This window comes from Cetorhinus maximus, chromosome 12, assembly GCF_964194155.1.
Source record: "Cetorhinus maximus chromosome 12, sCetMax3.hap1.1, whole genome shotgun sequence".
Lineage (NCBI taxonomy): Eukaryota > Metazoa > Chordata > Chondrichthyes > Lamniformes > Cetorhinidae > Cetorhinus > Cetorhinus maximus.
In genome coordinates, this window is record NC_135890.1 from 20,419,740 (window position 1) to 20,434,035 (window position 14,296).

The 14,296-nt window shown below is 44.5% G+C and overlaps 1 protein-coding gene across 1 annotated transcript in view; it reads right to left on the reverse strand.

The window, feature by feature from the left end:
* Positions 1 to 14,296, reverse strand: part of LOC144687268 (interferon regulatory factor 6-like) — a 43,666-nt gene that overhangs the window by 19,877 nt on the left and 9,493 nt on the right. The window contains exons 2-3 of the mRNA XM_078553123.1: positions 2,686 to 2,886; positions 1,128 to 1,332 (exon numbers count right to left, since the gene is read on the reverse strand). Of these exons, the coding sequence (XP_078409249.1) occupies positions 1,128 to 1,332; positions 2,686 to 2,862 (382 nt within the window). The 5' untranslated portion in view covers positions 2,863 to 2,886. The remainder of the gene's footprint in view (positions 1 to 1,127; positions 1,333 to 2,685; positions 2,887 to 14,296) is intronic.

Here is a 14,296-nt window from a genome sequence, read left to right on the forward strand (position 1 = left end):
TGAATGGTAGGACCCTAGGAAATACAGGGGACCAGAGGGACCTTGGTGTTCATGTCCATAGATCCCTGAGGGCAGCAGCACAGGTAGATAAGGTGGTTAAGAAGGCATATGGGATACTTTTGTATGGACCCGAAACGTCGACTCTTTTCTCCTCCACCGATGCTGCCAGACCTGCTGAGTTTTTCCAGGTAATTCTGTTTTTGTATATGGGATACTTGCCTTTATTAGCTGAGGCATGCAATATAAGAACAGGGAGGTTACGTTGGAGCTGTATAAAACGTTAGTTAGGCCACAGCTGGAGTACTGTTGTGTGCAGTTCTGGTCGCCACACCATAGGAAGGCTGTGATTGCACTGGAGAGGGTGCAGAGGAGATTCACCAGGATGTTGCCTGGGCTGGAACGTTTTAGCTATGAAGAGAGACTGGATAGGCTAGGGTTGTTTTCCTTAGAGCAGAGAAGGCTGAGGGGGGAATTGATGGAGGTATACAAAACTATGAGGGGCATTGATAGAGTAGATAGGAAGAAACTTTTCCCCTTAGCGGAGGTGTCAATAACTAGGGGGCATCAGTTTAAGGTAAGGGGCAGGAGGTTTAGAGGGGGTTTGAGGAAAAGGTTTTTCACCCAGAGGGTGGTTGGAATCTGGAACACACTGCCTGAAGGGGTGGTAGAGGCAGGAACCCTCACAACATTTAAGAAGTATTTAGATGAGCACTTGAAACGCTACAGCATACAGGGCTATGGGCTAAGTGCTGGAAAATGGGATTAGAATAGATAGGTACTTGATGGCCGGCATGGAAACAATGGGCCAAAGGGCCTGTTTCTGTGCTGTATAACTCTATGACTCTAAGAGGAGACTCCAAAACAGTCTCCAGTCACTGCCACACGAAATAATAGCTTCCCAGAAGGAAAGGTATGGGAAAATCAGCTAAATTACAGGACGATCCCATAAAATACAGAATGATGGTCATCCTGATTCTCTAGTCACTGGTCCAATACCAATAGCCACTGGGTGAGCTGTAATTGCACAGTTTTACATTTGCCTTAAGTTTGAGGGTGGTATAAATCAAAGGGAAAGAAGAAGGTTGGGAGGGCATGAGCAGGACTCTGGGATTTCACGTAACTTCTACCTGGAGTGATGTTTCCCCCATTGGACTGCTGAAGATCGCACACTTGGTAGATCTTGTATGGCTGCACGGGGGTCTCCTTGGTGCCATCATAAATCAGTTTGAACTCCCGGCTCTTGTTGAGGGCACAACGGAGGTTTGCTTTCCATTTGGCAGGATCTGGCCCATCAACCCCTTGGTGATATTTGCCCGTCTCCACTGCCCAAGCCTAGATATGGAAAGAACACGATCACTCAGGAAAAATAAACAAATGCAACTTTGTCCATCAGCTGTGGCTCTGCGTTAACACTCTTGTTTTCAAGCTTCTCCATAAAACCTCTCTCTCTCTTTGACCAAGCTTTTTGTTACCCCTCTTAAGATCTCCTTTATCAGCTTGGTATCCATTTCTGTCTGATTGTCAGAGGGGTCATCTTTCAGATGAGACGTTAAAAATCCTGTTCACTTCCTCAGGAAGATGCGATAGAGCCCACAGCACTACTTTGAGGAAGAGGAGGGAAATTCTCCCTGTTGTTCCAGCCAATATTTATCCCTTAACCAGCATCACTAAAATAAATTGATGATCTAGTCATTATTACATTGCTGTTTACAGGAGGTTGCTTTTGGCTATTTGGCAATTTGGCTATCGTTTTTCCTACATTACAATAGTGACAATACTTCAAATCCTACCACCGCAGCCCACACCCCCTCCCCCAAAACCCCTGGCTGTAAAGCACTTTGGGACATTCTGAGGTTGTGAAATGCAATTTCTTTATTTTTTTCTTTACACATTATAACATGCCGTTAATGTAGCAAAACATCACCAAGGTGTTTCACAGGCTGAGTATAGTGCAAGGCGATTTAGATATCAATGGAGAAAATTTAACGGGAAGTGGGGAACGGTGGGGATGGGGAGGTGACTAAAGATGAGATCACAGAGGTCTGTCCAAACAGAGTGAAATTTTAGTTCTTCTTACTTCTGCAATCTCATCTGTTGCAACTGTTCTTGTGGCTATGTGTGAAGACTTCATGGTCTGTGTTAAAGATGTCACTGAAAATCATGGAATTCCACCTTTAACAGCACTGTGCATATACCTACAGCACATGGACTGCAGTATTCAAGAAGGTAGTTCACCGCCACTCTCTTGAGGGCAATTAAAGATGGGTACTAAATGCTGGCTTTACCAGTGATTCTCACACCATATGAACAAATAAAAATATAACTATTGAAGGAAGTAAGCATTTAATGCTTGTACTAGATCGCTCTACCTGTCCCTGTCCTGACCCAGTCCAAAGTCCTACAGTAGCAATTTTAACCTACCCCATCTATCAGGGAAACTGATGAGATTGGACGCAGTGCTGGTTGTATATCCCACCTGTTTTTACTCTCCATTGAAGTAAATGGGAAGTAATATTGGGTGAGATATAAAATCAGCCTTCTGGTTTCATGCCCAGTGAGTTAGGTTAAAGTGACTCCAGCCTTGAATCTTTTCATTACATGGGGACCCTGGGGGAAGAAGAACAAGTTACAGCAAAATTGTTCAGCACAAAGCAAACAAGAAACTACCAGAGTCGTCCACTTCACCTTGAAAATAGTGTTTTCATCGTCCTGGGTAGGGGCGTGCCTGGTGGCATGCCGCCATGGGATCTGAAAATGTTTCCGCTGGTCATCCAGCCACTGGAGCCCAGGATAGTGCCCGCTGTCCACCTGCGCCAAGAGCCACGGTTTCAAGCGAATCCTCCGTGGCTGCATGGCCATCATTCTAAACTCCTTGGAACGTCCGAGCTGAAACCAAAGAAGACAACGACACTGAAAATTACTCAAACATTTACAACAACAACTTGCATTTATAGCGCACTTTTAACCAATGTTCCCCCTAATTTTTCTCTGTTGTGAGCAGCCTGTTATTATCACACTGCTCAGTACATTCCAGATTCTTGCACAGACAGCTTAGAGGAAACATTACTTTTAACACAGTAAAACATCGACAAGTGCTTCACAGGAGCATTATGAGAGAAAACCTGACATCGAGCCACATAAGGGTATATTAGGACAGAGGATTAAAAGCTTGACCAAAGTGATATGGTTTAAGGAGTGTCTTAAAAGGAGAAATGTTTAGGGAGGAAATTCCAGAGCTTAATGCCTTGGCCACTGAAGGCATAGCCACCAATAGTAGATTGAAGGAAATTGGGAATGTGCAAGAGACCAGAACTGGAGGAACTTGCAAGATCTCAGACAGTTGTAGAATTAGAGGCCAGTGATTTGTCATTTGAAACCCTTTTTCTTTTCAAACACAGGACAAATCTTGAACAGGAAGTAACAACTTCCTATGCAATGATTCAGATAAATTAAAAGCGAAGATACTATTTACGCAGAAGTGACTTTTTCATGGCAAAAACAGCTAACTTTGGAAGTCCCTTCAATTTCAAGTTGACAAAACCCATCTGTGAACACTCAGCTTGAATAATCTTTTCACTTCAAACTTTCATTTTTGCTCCATACCAAGGGAATTAAGTCATACTTCTCTTTTTCTTTAAATAAAACTGGCATTTTCTGTTTCTGTTTAATACAAAAGCAAAAATACCTGGAAAAACTCAGCAGGAACCTAATTCTGATGAAGAGTCATTCGGACTTGAAACGTTAACTGTATTCCTCTCCGCAGATGCTGTCAGACCTGGTGAGTTTTTCCAAGTATTTTTGTTTTGGATTTCCAGCATCCACTGTTTTTTGCTTTTATTTTCTGTTTAATGATCGGGTGAAGGGGCAAAGTCCACAGCATAGGACACCAACGAGAAGCTAGGACAAGGAGAAGCTGGGTATTACAGAATGATATGCAATTATATAACACTTCCTCATTTTTCTCAGAAACATCTCAAAAGTGCTTCAAATGTAATGAATTAAATAGAAATCACATCAGTCTATGTTAGTGTTTATCCTGCACACCAGCAATGTTCCCAATATCATGTGTCCAGCCTGTTCCCCTTTCCTTTTATTCCCTTTTCCTTCAAATACTTGTCTATCCTGTTCTTAAATATTGATACAGTCTCTTTTTCAATCACTAACCCTCAGTGCAAAAATAGATTCCTCCTAGTTTGTGGGCTAAATCTCCTACATTTAATCTTAATGTCTACATTTCCTCAATCACTGGGAACAATCTCTTTCTACCTACCCTGTCACAACCCTTCATAATTTTAAACACCTTTATCAAATCACCCCGTCCACTCCTTTGTTCGAGCAGAAACAACCCAATTCTTCAAGTGGTTCTTTGTATTTGTATTTCTTCATGCCAAGCAGCACGCTTGTGAAATAAAAATATAGAATGTCAGAAATATTCAGCAGGTGATACTATCATCAGACTTTTAATTCCAGGTTTTTATTCAATTCAAAATTTCACCATCTGTCGTGGTGAGATTCGAACCCAGATCCCCAGGGTATTACCCTGGAATACTAGTCCAGTGACAATACCACTCTGCCACCAAATTCAGAAGGTTGTTTTAAAAAAAACATATGGGGGAGAATTTTCTCCCCGTTGGACGGGCCGGTCGGGATTGGGCGTGGACGGGCGCGGAGCCGATCGCTGACAGCGATCGGCTGTGCACCACCATTTTACGTGGGCTGGCCAACCGTGATGCACACCCAGAAGCGCTCAGTGCTACCTGTGCGGGCGGCAGGAGGAGGCTGAGTTGGGGCCTGCGCTCTTTTGCGCATGCACACAAAAAAGCACAGAAATCCCCCTGAGGCACAGAGCTGCCTCAGGGAGATTAAGTTCATATTTAAAGTTTCAAATAAAGACAGATTAAAATTATTTAGACTTGTCTGCTCATATGACAGTGTCACATGAGCTGGGACATGTTTATGAATTTCCATAAAAAATTTAATTTAATTAATAAACCCTTCATGAAACTTCATCCCGCCTGTGGATGAGGTTCCATGAAAAATGCGAAGGCCGCCTGGGCTCTTCACCTGCCCACCAACCTTGAGGTTGGACGGGCAGCCATGTCAATTACTTTAATTAGATTATTAACAGCCTTAAGAGGCCTTTGACAGTTCGGCGTGCGCGCAACCGACTCCGGTGCACGTCCGCTGAACAGAAGATCAGAATGACACGCGGTGACGTCGGGATGCATGCCTGACATCACCGCTCATCATTTTATGCACCGGAAAGCGCCCCTACCTCCCCCACCCCGCACACCGAACAGAACGTTCTGGCCATGGGATCTTTGGCTTTTTTGGAGGAATGGAGTGCAAATGTTAGGAAGCTATGCAAATCCTTTATAAAATTGGTTAGACCTCAGCTGGAGTATTGTGTTCAGTTCTGAGCACCACACTTTAGGATGTCACTGCCTTAGAGAGGTTGCAGAAGAGATTTATTAGAATGGTACCTGCACGAGGGACTGAAGTTATATGAAGAGACTACAGAAACTGAGTTGCTTTCCTTAGAGCAGAGAAGGTTAACAGGAGATATGATAGAGGTGTTCAAAATCATGAATGGTTTTGATATAATAAATAAGGATAAACTGCTTTCAGTGGCAGATATGTCAGTAACCAGAGGGTACAGATTGAAGGCGAATGGCAAAAGAACCAATGGGGCATGAAGACACTTATTTTTTTATGCAGTGATTTGTGATCTGGATCCCACTGCCTGAAAGGATGGTGGAAGCAGATTCAATAGTACATTTCAAAAGGGAATTGGATAAATACTTGAAGTGGAAATTTGCAGGGCTATGGGAAAAGCCTAGGGGTTTGTGATTAATTGGATAGCTCTAACAAAGAGCTGGCACAGTTATGATGGGCCAAATGACCTCCATTTGACCTGTATAATTTTATGTTCATGTAGCAATAGTACTAGACTAGCAATTCAGAAATTGAGTGTTAAAATCCCATCTAGCACCTTGTCAGATAGCGGTAGACATCGAACTGGTTCATTAATGTGAGGGGAACCTGCCACCCTACCTCTGTATTGGCCTACACATTTCTCAGCCTACTTTACATGGTTGACTTGTTTCTCTATATTGCAGCCGCATGTACAGTTCAAAAGGTGGCTGTGAAGTACTTTTGGAAATCCCAAGGTAATGAAAGGCACTATAGAAATGCAAGCCTTTCTTTTTTAAGAAACTTTCCCATGACCATTGAAGTCAATCACAAAGGTGTCACTCGTAACACATTAAGCAGGCCGGCTCTTTCAGGTAGAAACTTAGTCATCCTAATGGTCACAAGTTGTCACTAGTCACTTTTAATGCATTTGAATTAATAGCTCTTTTTAATCAGGGGAAGGTGGTGGTGGCATAGTGATATTGTCACTGGACTAGTAATCCAGAGACCCAGGGTAATGCTCTGGGACCCTGGTTCCCATGGCAGATGATGGAATTTTAATAAATAAAAATCTGGAATTAAAAGCCTAATGATAACCATAAAACCATTGTTGATTGTTGTAAAAACCTATCTGGTTCACTAACACCCTTTAGGGAAGGAAATCTGCCATCCTTACCTGGTCTGGCCTACATGTGACTCCTGATCTGCAATAATGTGGTTGACTCTGAAATGGCCTAGCACGCCACTAGAAAGTCAATAAGACCCGAACAGCACTTTGGATGTACCTATACCACAGATTGCAGTGGTTCAAGGCAGCAGCCCACCACTGCCTTTTCAAGGGCAATTAAGGATGGGCAATAAATGCTGACCTAGCCAGTGATGCCCACATCCCATTTACTGTCCACTCCTTCGAGTGGCAAATGAGCTTTAACACCAGCAGACACTCTATAACTGGCAGGGCTGTATGTGTGGCTTTTCGAGTGTCGCACACATCCTCGGAACAGAAACAAACCCATCACCAGTAACATGGGTGACTGTTCCCTGAGTCACAGGTCCCTCAGACTCAAACAATGACTTTCCATAGGGTAAGGACATACGTACTTTAAAAATGTGGAAATATCGCTTCCTATATTATAAAAATAATTTCCTTTGGGCTTCTGTTAGCAATGGTTGTGTGTAATTGAGTCAGATGGATTCCCAAAGTATGCCCAGTTAGGAGATCTTAGTTTGAGTGGCAAGAGGATAGCCCAGTGCTGAGGACAGGCAATTACTCAGAGTTCCGTGCTCTGTACAGTGACCATGCCTGGAAAAAGCTTGTGTGTGCATATTGGATGAAGACAGGATCAGGATTCACTGTGATGTCTCCAAGGTTCAGCAGCTGAGAGGAGTTACTGAGTCTGACAGTGCTGGTTTAACATTAGTCAGGACAGGGTCCTTATCTTCTTTCAGGTCCGGTACAAGATGGGCTTGCTTTGCTGTGAGTATATTGCATTCTATACCTCATCAGACAATGCTAGTAAAACATTTTATTCCCAGCTGACAGCAATCTGACGAGTATAATAGTATTCTAAAGAGAAATCCAGGGAAATAAGACCAACCAAACAGCTTCATGCCTGATGTATTTTTAGATGTAAAAAGTTGGATTAATCAACAACTCATTCATCAAGTGTGACTCATGTTAAAATGAACAGTCACTGTGCTCACTGTCAACATGATGAGATGATCACCTTCCAATTTGTGCTGCTCCCCTCTTTGCCGAGAAAGAGTTATACCCATGCCAGCCAGTACCTTATACAAAAGGCTATTAATCATGGCTATGCAATGACTGTGCATCAGCAATCTATTCAACTGTTGAAGCATCACAACTATTTCCCATTTTGCCCAATATGCAGAGACTTGAACACATAACCTGAGCTGGTAATTCAGTTCAGTACCAAGGGAATTCTCACTGTTGGAGATGTCCAAGACAGTGCATCAACAATCTTTCTTCCCAAGGATAATCCCACAATGGAACTGGTAAAAAGAAAACAGTCACAGCTCCATCACTTGAAATCTTCAAGACCGATCTTTAGATTATTTCCATTTAAAAGTTTTCATTATCAGGACTACCACCTCAGCAGGTCATGCCTGGTTTAGCTAGCGTCACCCATATTAATGTTGGTGGAATACTGATATTAATATATGATGCCAACACAACTAAAACAGAAGCAGAAGTCTTTCCAAATGAGATGTTAAACTGAGAATACCCTTTATCTGCTCAGGTGGATGTAAAAGATCCCATGGAACTATTCAAAGAAGAGCAAGGGAGTTCTCCCCGGTGTCCACGTAAACATTTATCCTCAACCAACATCACCAAAAATAAGCAAAATGGCCGTTCACTCATTTATAGCTTGTGGGACTTTGCTTTATGCAATTTGGCTGTTGTGTTTGTCAACAAGACATTCTGAGGATGTGATCATGTGCTATGTAGATGCAAAGTCTCTCTTTATGTTACTTCAAGTCATCTTATTCACAGGTTTGAATTCATGAATGATCCAAAATTGAATAAAATGTCAGCCATGGCACAGATGGTAGAAATCTCACCTCTGAGTCAAAAGGTTGTGGGGTAAAGTGCCACTCCAGGACTCGAGCACAATAAGCAACGCTGACATTCCAGTGCAGTACTGAGGGAGTGCTGCACTGTCAAAAGTGCAGTCTTGAAGATAAGATGTTAAACTGAGACCCTATCTGCCCTCTCAGATTCCATGGCAGGAGAGTTATTCCCACTGTCCTGGCCAATATTTATCCCATAATCAACATTACAAATAAGAGATAATCCAGTCATTATCACATTGTTGTTTGTTGGAGCCTGTGTACAAATTAGCTGCCACGTTTCTTACACTACAACAGTGACTACACTTCAAAAACACAGACACCCAGTAATTGTGAAACGTGCTATATAAATGCAAATCTCGCTTTTCTTTCTTTCAATAATCACCTCCTAATTTTGAACATATCACTGGCCACAAGAAAAACATAAATGCTGTAAATCTGAAATAAAAACAGGAAGTGCTACAAATATAGGCGTTTGGCACATGTACAGATAAGACAGGTTACCATTTCAAATGGGGCTCTTTCTTCTGAGCATGTGTTCAGCAGGGAAACCAATCTAGTGGTTTATTTTATAAAAGGTTCCCTTTTCTCCCTCTCTCTGCTTTGTCAGACCTTATGGAGAACACACCAGGAGTGGGTAAACTGTACCTAAGTTTCTTTATTGCCTGTTATACAGTAAAGACCTGCAGTTTGTGACTTCCTCTTTTGCAAATTCACTTATCCATGCAAAAGTCTTTGTAGACCAATCCGCCCATTGTGGGCCCAAGTGTTCACTTATCTGCGGTTTTAAAAATAAAAAGTAGAAGCCATCTTTAGAAAAGGCCAAACGAAAGAAAAACTGTCTAAATAAAGTTTAAAAAAGGTGTCCATGATGTATTTTCTGCAGAAGAAAGCAAGCACTGCGCTTGCGTCCTCTGCTGTTGTTTGCACGTGGGTGTTCCCTGTTACTGCGTTTTAATTTCTGATCACAGTCCACCTCCAGTCCCAAGTATTGTGTGACAAATTTTACACTTTTCTTGTTTTATTAAATTTATTAAAAACATAGTTTTTATTGCCTTTGATCCTTCATGCATGTAAAATTTTAGGATGGCTGGAACATATCTAATTGACTCCCATTGTAAAGTATGTTTGTTGTTTGCGATTTCGCTATTTGCAAGGTTTTGCAGGAACGTAACCCCCCCCCCACCCCCGGCGAATGGCGGGACTTTGCTGTACAATTGTTATGATGTGATGGAGCTTTAACCTCCCCTCACTCCTTATCCCTGCATTTTGAAGTGGTTTAACCCCATTTTTGCCTGGCCCCTTTCCATCATTACCCAGATCACGGGTGAAATCTTGTCAAGGCATCAGGAGTCTTGCCTGCCGGCTGAACAGCTGGCAAGAGATCTGTTGAAGGGTCATGAGGACTCGAAACGTCAACTCTTTTCTTCTCCGCCGATGCTGCCAGACCTGCTGAGTTTTTCCAGATAATTCTGTTTTTGTTTTGTAAGAGATCCATAATGCCTCTTCTCTGGAAGACCTGCCGAACTGACTTGCCAATCAGGCAGTGACAAGGCCAATGGTAGGCCTTCCTCTTGAATCAGGTTCCCAGCAGTGGAAGTCTTGTCTAGCAAGAGCTGCCGGCCTATCAGAGGTTGGCAGCTCTTGTGCACAGCAGTGCTACAGAGGAGGCCATGGCTGCTGCCACACTGGAGTCCCAGGATTGTGGAGCGAACCAAGGCCAAGGTAAGTGATGCGGTGGTGGTGGGGTGGGGTGGGGAGGGAGTGGTTTCACGGGGTGGGAGTCATGGGGAGACTAGGGGGCAGGGATGTTAGAAGAAAGGGAAGGGGGTTGGGGTTCTCAGTGGACCCCCCCCCCCCCCACACCTCCCCCCACATCCCCTTTCTGATGCTCAGTCCCTCGATCAGGTACTGAGTGCCTTTGATTGAGGGACCAACCCTGTCATCCCCCACCCCCCACAAACCCGGAGGTGACAAGCTGTCCACAGGGTAGCAGCTGTCACATAGGCTGCATGGTGACAGACCTGTCAGAAGCTAGGTTAATCTCAGTGGTGGCGGGAGGAGACTGTTTAGTGGCTCTTAATTGGCCAGTTAAGGATGTCAATTGGTGATGGGGTGGGCAAGTTGACCATGGGCTTTCCCACTCAGAACTTAATTCGGGTGGAGGCGGGAATGTGGGGTTTGGGTACACCACCATCTCTTCTAAGTACATACCCTTCCCACCTCCAAACTCGCCACCAGCTAGAGTTCAATATTCTACCCCATATCTCAAGCTTAGATGTGCCATGGATCCTGGGCAAAAATCCAAGATGTCCAGAATGCGGTATCACAGAACAGTACACAGAGAAGAGTTAAAACATTAAATAGCCATTCGATTAGATTCCAGCTTATAATTCACTCTTGGGTTTCTGTTATTCTACATACAAATCCACCAAACCCCTTGGTTTGATTCCAGCCTATAACTCACTCCTGGGTAACCATTATTCTACATATAGACCTACCTGAACCCCTTGATTAGATTCCAAACTGTAACTCACTCCCAGGTGTACCTGTTGTTCTATATATAAACTACCTGAACCCCTTGATTAAATTCCAGCCTACAATTCACTCATGGGTATCCATTATTCTACATATAAATGCCCTGACCCCTTGATTAGATTCCACCCTGTGACTCACTGTCATTCATGTAATTGCTGGGAATGTGCACACCTGCCATAACAGGAAAGTCCTCTATATCATTGTGTGGGTGGGGTGGGATGCCTGGAATATGAGTTCAGGTATGTGTGGAAATCCCCCTTACAACACTATCCACTTGGAGCTATATGTAAATGTTTTCATTGGATTTTGGGTGTGTGAAATATGTGAGCTGATCGTGATGTGGGATATTTGAACTAGGGAATTAAACAGTTTCCATTTTGGGTGCCCAGCCTCAGCAATAGGATTCCTGGGGCAGTTATAGCACCATTAGGTTCATGCCTGAGCCTCAACCTCAGTAGTGCTGCTCCTCCTGCACAGACTGACGTCTTCCATCTGCCAAAGCAGCTATTCTGTCCCCTGAGTGAAACTAACTATCTTGGAACCAAATTAAGAGCAGCCTTAATTGGAGCAGTGTGTACAATTCTGGACACCACACTTTAGGAAGAATGTAAATGTTTTAGAGAGGATACAGAAAAGATTTACGAGAATAATTCCAGGGATGAGGGACTTCAGTTATGTAGATAGATTAGCGAAGCTGAGGTTTTCCTTAAAGAAGGTAGTTTTGATAGAGGTGTCCAAAATTATGAGAGGTTTAGACAAGGAAATAGAGAAAACTGTTCCCATTACTGGAAAAGTTGAGAACCAGAGGATACCAGTATAAGGTGAATAGCAAAATAACCAATGGCGACATGAGGAAAAACTTTTTTATGCAGCGAATGGTTTAGGATCTGGAATGCACTGTCTGAGTGCGTGATGGAGTAGATTGATTTGTGGCTTTCAATAGGAAATTGGATAAGCACCTGAAGAAAAATATTTGCACATCTATGGAGAAAGGTTGGGGGTGTGCAACTAGCAAAACAGTCACAGACAATGACAGATTACCATTAGGCTTACATCCACTCCATGTATAATACGGATTGAGGATTATCTGTATAACAATAACCTAGCCAGCAGCTGTCACTATGGATTCAGAAGGCAAAAATTTTGCCTGACCAACCTATAGAACTTTTTTGAGAATGCAACAATCCAATTGGATGGCTGTGAGCTCTAGGATCCATAGTACCTAATGGCTAAGAAACTGGTTGAAGGGTAGGAAACTGCAAATATTAGATAATTGTAAAGTGCTGCTCATAGGAAGAGAAAATAGACAATGCTCTGTGAGTGGAGCTGAAATATGTTAAAATGGATTTGGAAAAGGATCTATGAGTTTTAGGGCAGAATCGTCCCATATTTGCAAATTGCGGTAGCGGGTAGGATAAAGGACGTTTTATCTGCTGGCTGTAATGGCGGCTTTTCATGCAGTATCGTCCTATTCCTGGCGCATCCCGCCTCATTAATAACGCATTCACCATGAAACATGCCGGATCGCTGGTGGCGGGTTCGGATTTGCCCATCACGCAGTCACTTCAGATGTTCAGTAATCTGGGCACCATATTTAAAGGGCGCCCCTGCACAGAGCTAGCACTCTTTGAGGGATCGGAAGCTGCTGCAAAGTCATGGCTGCCAAAGGGAGGAAACATGCTGCCTCCAAATTTAGAGATGCCTCCCTCAGGTGCCTACTAGATGCGGTGGAGGCCTGCTGTGAAGTCCTCTACCCCAGCTCTGGATGAAGACCAGCAAGCACCAATCCAGCACGTGAGGTGGTGGCAGTGGTAGTCAGCGCCAATGCCCTGCAAGAAAGGACAACCAACCAGTGCCGAAAGAGGATGAATGTTCTCCTCCGTTCTGCCATGATAAGTCACTCTTCTCATTACTCTCAACTCACACACTCAAAAACCATCACACATCCACAGAGATCTCATTCACTGCCAGTTCAAAGGACATCACCATTCACTCTCTCACACGCACCTTCATCTGCCCTGGGAATTTGTCCTCATCCCGTCCATGGCAGCGCTCACCACCCACACATGCCATGCATCCTTATCATCTGGCCTGGCAAGCATCCTGCTTAGACTCTCTCCATCTGTATTCATGCAGGGCAAGCTGGCACACAGCAAAAGGGAGAGGTCACAGACCGGTGGAGGAATGCCTGACATCAAGATCCTCACAGACTTTGAAAATCCAGCTGGCCAGCGATGATCTGGACCGTTCCTGTGCTGACGGTAGGGTCAGCAGTGCTCAGCCAAGTGAGGATCCAGCAGTGCAACATCCATCAGACAACCATGCTGTGAGTCAGTTCCCCTGTTCTGCAGTCCCCTGCCACGCACAATTTATCTCTTCTTGCTTTCGAAGGCCCATCTGGGAAACAGCCGAGGGGTCCACGACCCAGATCCTTGACTCAAGCCCCGAAAGCACCTCGGAAGAAGAATCTGATAACACCCTAATTGAAAACCCATCATAGTGCTCACCCACACCATCCACCAGCATGGAGACACACACCTCATTGGGACCTAGCTCTAGAGTAGCTTTGAGGTCATAATGTGGTGAGCACATCGCATTGCCTGATCAACAGCAGGCACCGACCGGGAAGGGCTTCCCAGGTTTCTGGCACTCAGAGGACTTCCGGAGGCCAGAAATCTGCTGAGTCCGGTCAGATGACGAGCCTCTAGACTCGGTCATACCTTAGTTGCTTTAGCAGCAAAGGCAAGCTTAGGAACATCAAGAAGGAATGTCCATGGCACTCCTTAGATTGCAAAGCACGATGGAGGAGTCCATCTGCCTTCATTCTGAGGTGATAGTGCCAGCATGCCAGCGCACCAAGGTCAACACTGGTAGGATGGCGGCCACCATGAAGACCTTGGTCCAGGATGTCGCTCCTGCACTGCTGCGTCGGCTGGACTCCATCACTGACACCATAGTTGGCCTCCAAAAGTGTCAATGCGAGAGGGGTGCAAGGCAGCTTGATTTCACTCCAGCTTCCCCTTCTCCTCAAGGAGTCAGCCAGAGGCCCTTGGGCACCCATAGAGACAAGGATCAGCAGGTGCACACCCCAGAACCATCCACCCAGATGACTCTGGCAGTGTCCGGCCCATCTGAATCTCTTCTTCCTGTGACCTCAGCAGCTCCAGCTCCACAGGCTGAGGAGGGCACCAGTGCCGCATAGCAAGACCCCGAAAGGAGGCTAGGGCCCTCCACGTCTCGGCCCTCCGGAGGA